Here is an 11212-nt window from a genome sequence, read left to right on the forward strand (position 1 = left end):
GTTCTGGTAGTTCAGTGTGCTCATTTTTACTGGGATTTCATTGCTTCTAGCCTCAGCAGACAGAAGGAAATATATGTGTATATATGAAATATATGTATGTGTATATATGAAATATATATATATGTGTGTGTGTGTATATATATATATATATAGAGAGAGAGAGAGAGAGAGAGAGAGAGAAATAGAATCAGGTCCTTTTATTTTTGAAGACTTTAAGGAAGATTTGGCTTTAATCAAAAAGTTATCAAAAACAAAGTGTATCCTTACAGTACCTCTTTTCACTTTTCAAAATGCTTTCGCAAGCTGTGTGTTACTTTATTTTCCTCATTAGTCTGTGTAATACTATCCCCATTTTAAAGACAGCGGATTATGGTAGTGATGAAGCGACTTGTCCAAGAATGTTTACTCCAGTCTTTTTCCTGAAGTCTTGCCAATTACTGGTAACTAACATGGTTAAGTAGGGAAATATTCAAGACCACAACCCAACTGAGAAGCATTCAAGTAAGATTTGTAGATTTTTGATTAGAGAAATTGGAAAGTTTCTGCATTTATTCCCCCTCCTACTGACCTGTCCGACTTTCTACCAAAGTTCTATCTCCGCAAGTACAGATAACAAGATGGAAACTGTTTTATGGGTAATTTAGGCTATTAAAGTAATAGGCAGGTTAAAGTATTGGAAAATCACTCTACATCTTTGGTATTCAAATACGTTCTTTCTATGACAAAGTTCAGAATAAGTTTTTTTATTATTGTTAAAACGTGGTCAGTACACTTCATGAGAAAGAAAAACTATATCCTCAAGGAGTCAAAATGTTCCTTGTAGTTTCTCTTCCTCAATACATGTTTATTCCTCCTAACTTAGTGGTGTTTTAAAAAAAAAGATAATTCTTATTAAATGCCAAAGAGATAAAGTTCAAGATAACTAGTTTAAAAATGGTGTGGAAAAGTTTTCCTACCTTTCTAACATAATGTAGTGCATTTTCTGCATTATGGTGCTTAAAAAATTAAAGACATGTGTAAATGCCATTTAGTTTGGAAAGTACTTATCCAGAAACCAATTCATTCTGGGGATGGGAGACCACTTAATCATTTCTTAATATAAAAATCCTTGCAGAATTTCTTTTGACTATCACTTCTACTTACAGAAGAAAATGCCCAAAGTCTCTTATTTTCCACAGTATAAATCCTTTGTTTCAACCAACTTTCAATGGAAGGCAAATTAGTCAACACTATTGCCTTACATAAAATAAAAAGTACTGGAATATTTTGTTGGCTTGATTTACATTTTTTCACGTTTCTTTGTCAATTCTGACTATGATCAAATAATCATAAATATCTCTTGAAATCTTTTGTGCTGTACACAAGCATGTAATCTCCCTCAAATTTCTCCATGCTTCTAATTTTTACATGGATTTGCTTATCAGGGTTAAAGCGGATGTTGGTGGTTTGTTGTCACCCATGCTCTCCATCAAGTTTCAGACTTGGCTCCCTTTCCCTGCTCAAGTTTTTATTTTAGAGTTTTAATTTCCAGAGTAAGGTTGAGTTTTCTGGACCTTGGTCTTTTATAGGTGAATTTTCACGCCAGCTAGATGAAAAGGATTCATTAGTTTCCCAGCTCTCGAGGGGCAAACAAGCTTTTACACAACAGATTGAGGAACTGAAAAGGCAACTTGAAGAGGAGATAAAGGTAAGTTCCACTTGTTGTCGTTCTTGTCATTATTGTTCTTGTAGTTGTTTGTTTTTCACTTACTTTTACAGACTTTCTTCTGGTGGCCTATAGGAGATCAGGAATCAAACATCACTTAAATATATAAAATTAAGTCACCAACCTCTATGTTCTCAGGCCAAGAGTGCCCTGGCACACGCCCTGCAGTCCTCCCGCCACGACTGTGACCTGCTGCGGGAACAGTATGAGGAGGAGCAGGAAGCCAAGGCTGAGCTACAGAGAGCAATGTCCAAAGCCAACAGTGAGGTTGCCCAGTGGAGGACCAAATATGAGACAGACGCCATCCAGCGGACAGAGGAGCTGGAGGAGGCTAAGTATGTTCCAGACTTAGTTAAAATGGAACTATAAGGGCAAACAGTTTCCTTGCTCCTAAAACATATGAAAAACTAGGGAAAAAACATTCTGGGACCATATACAGCCTTGTTGTTGGAATTAATGTTTTGGTAGATGCCTTAGAAGAGATTCTGAGAGGAGTTCTCAATGCAAAATGTATATCGATGTGGGAAGGCTTATTATTTATGGATTAATTAAAAGCTAGCACAAATAAGGGACATAATTAGACAGACAAAATCAAATATATTTCATTTGAATTCAATGTATCCAACATTTGAGCCCTTAATATGTTGGACAGCCTACAAGAATACAAAGATCAGTACAGTACAGACTCTCCCTCTGGGGATTAAAATTACGTGGAGACACAGACATACAAAGCAGTAATTCAAGGTAGATATTAATATTCTATAGAAGAGTAGTAAGACAGCTACCTGGAAGGGTAAAATGTTAGCTCATGCTTGTCATGGATGGCCTTAAAGCCACTCTATGAAGTATGGCAATACCAAAATTAGAGTTGTTTTCAGTATTTGGTGGTAGGATAATGGGAATGCGTTAATACAGAACTGGACCTACAGAACAAGCTTGAGAAGCAAAGTATTAAAGAAGTCTGATTGTGGAATTCACTCTCTTGTACCCACTTTGAAACACCCAATTCAGCTGACAGCCATTTACTTTTATTGTCCATATTTCACTGTTTAGGAAGAAGCTGGCTCAGCGTCTGCAAGATGCTGAGGAACATGTAGAAGCTGTGAATGCCAAATGTGCTTCCCTTGAGAAGACGAAGCAGAGGCTCCAGAATGAAGTTGAGGACCTCATGATTGATGTTGAGAGGACAAATGCTGCCTGTGCTGCCCTGGACAAAAAGCAAAGGAACTTTGATAAGGTATTTTCTCCAGTTTTTGCTTCAACTTTCAACATAGAATTAACAATAGCCTACTACCTTCAGTGTGCCCAATTCAAATCACCTGAGGGCTGTCCTCAGTGGCTCTCGACCCATCAGCTGCTGTCTGTGGAGAGGGGAAGTGCTGCTGTGGTTTCTATTCTTCTCACTTGTAATTTTTTTTTTTTTCAGTCCCAGAACACCTCAACTCAGAGTTGCTAGAATAGATGGTTTTTATCTCATCAAATTTTCTCCACTAAATTTCTTGTCCATTCCTTGACCTTCAGATCCTGGCAGAATGGAAACAGAAGTGTGAAGAAACTCATGCTGAACTTGAAGCTTCTCAAAAGGAGTCCCGCTCCCTCAGCACAGAACTATTCAAGATTAAGAATGCTTACGAGGAATCCTTAGACCAACTTGAAACCTTGAAGCGGGAAAATAAGAATTTGCAACGTGAGCACATTTTACCTTTACTTTAACAATAAAAGATTTGAAAGACTCTTTTCTATCGATGAACAAATTTCTATATTTTTTGTTCACCAATAGAGGAGATTTCTGATCTCACCGAACAGATTGCAGAAGGAGGAAAGCGTATCCATGAACTGGAAAAAGTAAAGAAGCAAGTTGAGCAAGAAAAGTCTGAACTTCAGGCTGCTTTAGAGGAGGCAGAGGTAAGCATTTTATTGCATACTCTAAAACAATTACAAGAGGAATTGGGCTTTATTAAATGCAAGGAATGGTGAATCAAGAGAAACGAAAAATCTTTTTTGCTCCATGTACTAGGGATGAGAATGGAGAACTGACCATGCATACAACCAACATAACCATATGTCAAGAACTGTGCTAGACGCTGAACAAAGAAAGATGAATCAGTTAAAGGCCCTGCTTTCAAGGACACAATTTAGGGAGATAGAAGCATATAAAACCAATAATAACATTCAACAATTTGTAGAAATTTCTATAATAACAAAATAAAAATGTATGATGGCAGCACAAAGGCAGAAACTGTGTGTGTTAGAGAATAGTAAAAAAATGCAAGGGCATGAAAATGACACTCTTGCTTAAATCTTACTACTATTTAGAAATCTATTTATAAATAAGGTTTCATGAAGGACAAATCATTCTTATCTCTAGAATACTACACACTTCCATTGCCCTACTAATGTCACCTCTTGCTGTCATTAAGGCATCTCTTGAACATGAAGAGGGAAAGATCCTACGCATCCAGCTTGAGTTGAACCAAGTCAAGTCTGAGATCGATAGGAAAATTGCTGAAAAAGATGAGGAAATTGACCAGCTGAAAAGAAACCACATTAGAATCGTGGAGTCCATGCAGAGCACGCTGGATGCTGAGATCAGAAGCAGGAATGATGCCATCAGGCTCAAGAAGAAGATGGAGGGAGACCTCAATGAAATGGAAATCCAGCTGAACCATGCCAACCGCATGGCTGCCGAGGCCCTGAGGAACTACAGGAACACCCAAGGCATCCTCAAGGTAAATATGTCTAAGAGATGGTCCCAGGACAATTGGGGTGCCTGCAACCCTGAGAACATGGTGTCTCAATGACGGTTTGTTTCACAGGATACCCAGCTCCACCTGGATGACGCTCTCCGGAGCCAGGAGGACCTGAAGGAGCAGCTGGCCATGGTGGAGCGCAGAGCCAACCTGCTGCAGGCTGAGATCGAGGAGCTGCGGGCCACTCTGGAGCAGACAGAGAGGAGCAGGAAAATTGCAGAACAGGAGCTCCTGGATGCCAGTGAGCGTGTTCAGCTCCTTCATACCCAGGTGCATGTAATAACAGAATAGTAAAAAATACAAGGGTATGAAAATGACATTCTTGCTGAAATCTTGGTACTATTAAGAAATCTATTTATAAGATTTCATGAGGGATAAAGTTTAAATTTTATTTTATTTTTTGATTATCTAGATTTTTGTTTATCTGAACTATAACATCCATAGTTGATTGTCTTTTAAACATATGTCAACTTAGATAATTTATGAAACAAGCAGGAATATTAATGAATTCATTTAGTTAATTAGTTTATGGGTTCATTAGAACATCAGGCTTCCTAATTTTTCTCTCCTGTGCCTAATATTTCTAAATTTCACATTTTAAACAGAACACCAGCCTGATCAACACCAAGAAGAAGCTGGAGACAGACATTTCCCAAATCCAGGGAGAGATGGAAGACATCGTCCAGGAAGCCCGCAATGCAGAAGAGAAGGCCAAGAAGGCCATCACTGATGTGAGTGAAGGGTAACACAGTGGTGGTCAAACTTGAATCTTAATTTGCTGTCTTAGCTGTCTTAACCCATTCTGTTTTACTGCTAATTAGGCTGCCATGATGGCTGAGGAGCTGAAGAAGGAACAGGACACCAGTGCCCATCTGGAGCGGATGAAGAAGAACCTGGAACAGACAGTGAAGGACCTGCAGCACCGTCTGGATGAGGCTGAGCAGCTGGCCCTGAAGGGTGGGAAGAAGCAGATCCAGAAACTGGAGGCCAGGGTGGGTCTCCTAATCAGCGTGTATTCCTATCTCATTCCAATCCAACGCATGATTCTGAATACCTAGCACTACTAGATGATGTGGGGCATACTGAGACGAGGGAGAGCTATTCCGTCATGCCCAAAAGCTCATAATAAGGAAAACTGAACTAGGGCATTAAAAACTACATACAAAGCAGAGTAAAAGAAGTATGTGTGTCATATGAAGAAGTAAAAATTCATCAAGTGAATGTCCTTAAAATGTCCATCTTCTTGTAGGTTCGTGAACTTGAGGGTGAAGTTGAAAGTGAACAGAAGCGCAATGTTGAAGCCGTCAAGGGTCTACGCAAACATGAGAGAAAAGTGAAGGAACTCAGTTACCAAGTAAGGAAAATGGCCTGTCTAGGTTTTCACTTTAGTCTACATGGGATTAAAAGCCATATGTATGACAAAATGTGATATTTGTACTTTCAAGAAACTTACTCTTGAAAATATTATTTCAGACTGAGGAAGACCGCAAGAATATTCTCAGGCTCCAGGACCTGGTGGACAAACTGCAAGCAAAGGTGAAAGCCTACAAGAGACAAGCTGAGGAAGCGGTGAGTTCACAACCCCTTGCGGTGATTTTTCTCAGACGTGACCAGGCCAGTTTAGTTAAAGCAACAAAAGAAAAGATGAGTAAAATGAGGAAGGATCAAAGGAAAACAAACGACTACATGGAGGTCCGAAGCTAAGGTAAAACCAACTGCCTGATAAGCCAGCCAGAAGATGTTCTAGAGATGGGGAAGAGCAAAGGCAAAGCTTTTGAGTGGAAAAGAGTCTGGCTCAAGAAGCAGACAAAAAAAAGGAGGCAAGTACCACAGCTGCGGCTGGAAAGCCAGGCAGGAGGCAGCTCATAGGGTCTTCCAGGCCATGGTAAGAAGTCTGGATTTTATTCTCAGTACAATAAGGTACTGGGAAGCCAGGGAGGGTTTTAATGTGGGTCAGTCATTACCTGATCTATATTTTTTAAAAAGAGTATTCGGGCTACCATGTAAAGAATGGGTTATTGGGTAACACAAGTGGGTGCAGACAGACATGTTAGGAAGCTTTTCGGGTTGGTTCTATGGCTTGGAAAAGAAAGTGGAGCAGAGAGAAGTGGAGAGATTCAGGATATATTTTGGAGGTAGAAACTATAAGATTGTTAGTAGGTTGCACTTGGGAGATGAAAGAAGGCAATTAAGAGTAATTTATCAAGTTTATGATTTAAGTAATCAGGTGGATGATGACTTAAGTGGGGAACAAAGGGAAGAACAGATTTGCAGGGCAAGAAAGAAACAGGAATTCTGTTGTGTATATATGGTATATATAATACCATATATACACAAGTGAACGTGTCAAGTAAATCATTAAATATAAGATTCTGAAACTCAGAAGGTCTTGGTTATGTTCAAATCAGTAGATTCTGAACACTCCACTTTATCTCATTTCCCTATCCCATGATTCATCTGGACTAATAATCAAATAGTATCAATTTCCTACATATAAATATGCATAGTTACATATCACAAATGAGTTCCTCTGTTCATTGAAAGTTTTTATTTTACCCCTGACATCTAAGGCAAGAGAGAGAGAAAGATGGGGATGGAGGGGAATGAGGGAGGGAGAGAAAACAAACACACATGTGTACGCGGACACACACGCGTGCACACACACACATACACACACGTCCATATCTTGGACAAATTGCTTAATCTTTCTTCAGTTCCTGCTTTCCTCATCTGTAAGAGGAAGAGCTGAGGTTTTTTTCCTCAAGCTATACTATTTAATGATTCTAAGCTAAGCTTTATGTCTGTTCTAAATTTGAATGCCACATTTTGGAGGTTCTTACTGAGACTTTTAAATAAGAATGATTACCAGAGACTAAACTAGAACTGACCTGCTCAAATTCTCTGCTATATATTTGAGTATAATCAGAGACAGCTCAGACTATTTTAAGAAACAAACTTCTTGCTTAATTTCTAAACTTAAGTGGCAATAATTTATATTCACATGGCAATAACTTATATTCAAGCCTAATGGTTTGGTTTGGTATAGATTGCATACTTGCATTCTTAAAAGGTTTGGTTGCATACTTGCATTCTTAAAAGGTTTAGTTCCATTCTCAGGATTCTGAAAAACAACACAAAACAAAACAAAACAAAAAAACACAAAGCTGGACACCTGGCATATTTAGTAGTAGCTCTAGGATGTTTCGCTGTTCTAAAAATTCAGATACAAATGTCACCTGTCCTTCCTTGTTATCTACGAGTTCAAGAAGCTAATGCAAAAAAATAAAAATACAAATTCAAGAGCATTTCTCTAGGTTTCTTAAAAGATCTGCTAAAGTGATTCATTTTTAAGTAAAAAGGAAATTCAAGATCCATTGAATTTCTGAAAAATTCTGAACTTTTTTCCTCATAAACGGATTTCCATTCACAGGAGGAACAATCCAATGTCAACCTCTCCAAATTCCGCAAGATCCAGCATGAGCTGGAGGAGGCCGAGGAACGGGCTGACATTGCTGAGTCCCAGGTCAACAAGCTCCGGGTGAAGAGCCGGGAGGTTCACACAAAAATCATAAGTGAAGAGTAATTTATCCAGCTGCTGAAAGGTGACCAAAGAAATGCACAAAATGTGAAAATCTTTGTCACTCCATTTTGTACTTATGACTTTTGGAGATAAAAAATTTATCTGCCAAAATCTTGTGAGTCTCTTTTTCCCCTCTATGGCAATTTGTCTTTAGAAGTACCGAGAAAAGAAAAACATCTCAACATTTTGGTTACATTTTACAGAAAAGTGCTTAGTCACCAATATTAAGACATGATAGAGAGCAGCTAGGCCGACCCCGGTAAGTACCACTATATGCGTCCCTATGGGAAGTAGGTGAACCTAAAGGTATACCACAGGCACACAAAACATAGAATATTTGGTAAACCTTACTTGACAAAACATAGCTAGTTTCTATCAATGAAATTATTGATTTCTTCATAAAATGATAGGAAATCCTTCATCCTAAGCCTGAGTAAAAATAAATTAAAACATGTTATTTACATAAAATAAGAGAAAAATTAAAAAATTAGGTTTAAGTATTGTCAAAAATATTTAAAATGCAAACTCTTCACTACAACTATATGAACCATTAAATTGGGATTAGAATCCCTTGAGAGGGAAGCATGTTCTGTAGGTTTTCTGGCTCCTTCTAAATATAAGAGATTTTAAGTTTTTTGTTATCTACAGATGTTTAGTTTGCTTGATTGTGCCCCTTCCCTGGTTATCACAATCAAATGGTAACCAGGAGTTAAAAAATTGTTAAGAAATACGTTTCTATTATGTCTTCTATCTCTTTGGATACTTCTGTATTTTACAAAGATTTCTTCCAGTATATTGATAGCAATAAGTCAGTTCATATTTTTTAAAGTCAGTACCCTACTCTCATTACTGTAGATTTCTGTATTGTGTCTTTCTATAGTGCTATGGCAATTATTGTCATCATTCTTGTAACTGTGGTATTACTACCACAGGTTTACCTGTACTGAGGGTAGCATGGGCCTTCCACCTATGTCAATTTTTAATACAACATGAGCAAGTAAAATAGCAAGTATCTTGTCTATTAAAGATATAACAAAGGTCTTGTGAGAATAGTACCCAGTCTACTTAAAAGGAACAATATACAATTAAATGTTTCTAATCTTATGATCCAGTAGGTTAAAATATCCAATCATACATCTCTGGACCTCAGTTCCTGGGGAAGATTCTCTCTGGGTCATTATGCACCTCCACTTATTTTCTATTGATTATTGGAAACAACTCATTATTGTAATGCTATATCTTGGGCTGGACTTTAAAATAATTTTAATAGATTTTAATATTCAGTTTTTTCCCAAAGTTTATATTCCAATTACACAATTGCCATTTCCTTTGGTTATTGACAATGAGAAAAATGGATACATAAATGGGTATATGTTAAGCAAAGAGTCAGGAAAGGACAGAAGGACCTGATTATGGTAGCAAATCTTGGCTGTACCCTCACTTAATATTGACCCTCCTGGAAAACATGAGATCTCTTATGCTCTTTGGAATATTCCCCCCAATCCACTTCTTGGTTTAAATTGAAATCTGCCTCCCCCTGATAAAAATCCTTCCCTGTAAGTCTTCTTAAGAGGTGACCATTATTCTCTCATGGTTCAAGAACACCTTAGTCCTAAGCTAGAAATAATACCCCTCTTAATTCCCCTTGTTGCTTATCCTCCTATAGAAGACTCTTCCTTCTTTGAAGTTCATGTTATTTAGCTATTCCACATACCTACTGCTGTCATTTGCTAACTTTTCATTCATCAAAGATTTTGGCACCTGCCTTTCCTTTCCCTCCAATCCTTACCACATTCCTGGGAGATTTCAATGTCCACATGGATGATTCATTGAATACACTGACTTCCGCCTCGACTACCTTTTCTGCCACTACCCCTCCTCCATAGTCTCGTCTCACTCTAGAAAGTATCACAAAACTGCCCAATCTCCATTCTCCAAACTAACTACATAAAGCATCTCCTTTCTGATTTTCTAACTTGCTTGTTGGACTATTCCCAACATAACAGTTCTTCAACCCCACTGGCACCTGAGTATTTGGTCTCTTTACTTCTTATCTAAATCAGCATCTTTTTTATCTTTATTTCTCTTCCCATTTAAGGAAAAATCCATAACTTATCTTTATAGCCATTATCTTGAGAACTCCCTAAATTTCTCTGCCATTCTGTACACCCTATTACATTTCAGTGGAAAGAACTAAACCTGAGTAAATTCAGACACCAATGCAGGACTACACAGATAACAAAGGGTCATATAAACATGACACCACCAAATAAAACTAATAAAGCTCCAATAACCAACCCCAAAGAAATGAGATCTATAAACTGCATGAAAAAGAATTTAAATAATGATCTTAAAGAAGCTCAATAAGAAGCAAGAAAACCAAAATAGATAACTAAACAAAATTAGGAAAATAATGCATGAACAAAGTGAAAAGTTTAACAAAGAAATAGAAACCAAAGTAAAGACAAAAAAAACGGAAATCCTGGAGCTGAATAATATAATAAAAGAATAGAAAAATTCAATAAAGAGTTTCAACAACTGACTCAATCATGCAAAAGAAAGAATTAGTGAATTCAAAGATATGTCATCAGAAATTAGCCAATTAGAGGATCAGAAAAGGAAAAAGAGAAAAAGCATAAAGGACTATGGACACCTCAAGCATACAAATGTATAAATTACGACAGTGTAAGAGGAGAAGAGAGAAAAAGGGACAAAAAGCTTATTTAAAGAAATACTAGCTAAAAATTCCCAAATCTTGAAAAGGATATACGTATCCAGATCCATGAAACTCAAAGAATCACAAGACAAATTAACCCAAAAAAAGAATATTCCAAGATATTGTAATAAAATAGTGAAAGTCAAAGATGGAAAATTTTGAAAGAAGCAAGAGAAAAGCAGCTCATCACATACAAGGGAACCTACATAAGGCTAACAATGGACTTCTCAACAGAAACCCTGCAAGTCAGAAAGGAGTGGGATGACATATTCAAAGTGTTGAAATAAAACACTACAAGCAAAAATACTGTACTTGGCAAAGTTATCCTTCAGAAATGAAAAAGCAATAAAGACATTCCCAGACAAACAAGAGCTCAGAGAGTTCATCACTACAAGACTTGCCTACCAAAAAATGCTAAAGGGAATTCTTCGGATTGAAATGAAAGAATGCTAAGTAAGACA

The 11212-nt window shown here is 37.5% G+C and overlaps 1 protein-coding gene across 1 annotated transcript in view; it reads left to right on the forward strand.

Annotated features, from left to right (window-relative positions):
* The window catches only part of MYH1 (myosin, heavy chain 1, skeletal muscle, adult), a 26692-nt gene extending 18546 nt beyond the window's left edge, over positions 1 to 8146 (forward strand). The window contains exons 29-40 of the mRNA XM_011933257.1: positions 1569 to 1687; positions 1844 to 2040; positions 2759 to 2942; positions 3227 to 3392; positions 3486 to 3610; positions 4126 to 4434; positions 4522 to 4725; positions 5061 to 5186; positions 5277 to 5447; positions 5705 to 5809; positions 5929 to 6024; positions 7886 to 8146. Of these exons, the coding sequence (XP_011788647.1) occupies positions 1569 to 1687; positions 1844 to 2040; positions 2759 to 2942; positions 3227 to 3392; positions 3486 to 3610; positions 4126 to 4434; positions 4522 to 4725; positions 5061 to 5186; positions 5277 to 5447; positions 5705 to 5809; positions 5929 to 6024; positions 7886 to 8038 (1955 nt within the window). The 3' untranslated portion in view covers positions 8039 to 8146. The remainder of the gene's footprint in view (positions 1 to 1568; positions 1688 to 1843; positions 2041 to 2758; positions 2943 to 3226; positions 3393 to 3485; positions 3611 to 4125; positions 4435 to 4521; positions 4726 to 5060; positions 5187 to 5276; positions 5448 to 5704; positions 5810 to 5928; positions 6025 to 7885) is intronic.
* The last annotated feature ends 3066 nt before the right edge of the window (positions 8147 to 11212 follow it).

The sequence above is a fragment of the Colobus angolensis genome, unplaced genomic scaffold (genome assembly GCF_000951035.1).
Source record: "Colobus angolensis palliatus isolate OR3802 unplaced genomic scaffold, Cang.pa_1.0 Scaffold125, whole genome shotgun sequence".
NCBI lineage: Eukaryota > Metazoa > Chordata > Mammalia > Primates > Cercopithecidae > Colobus > Colobus angolensis.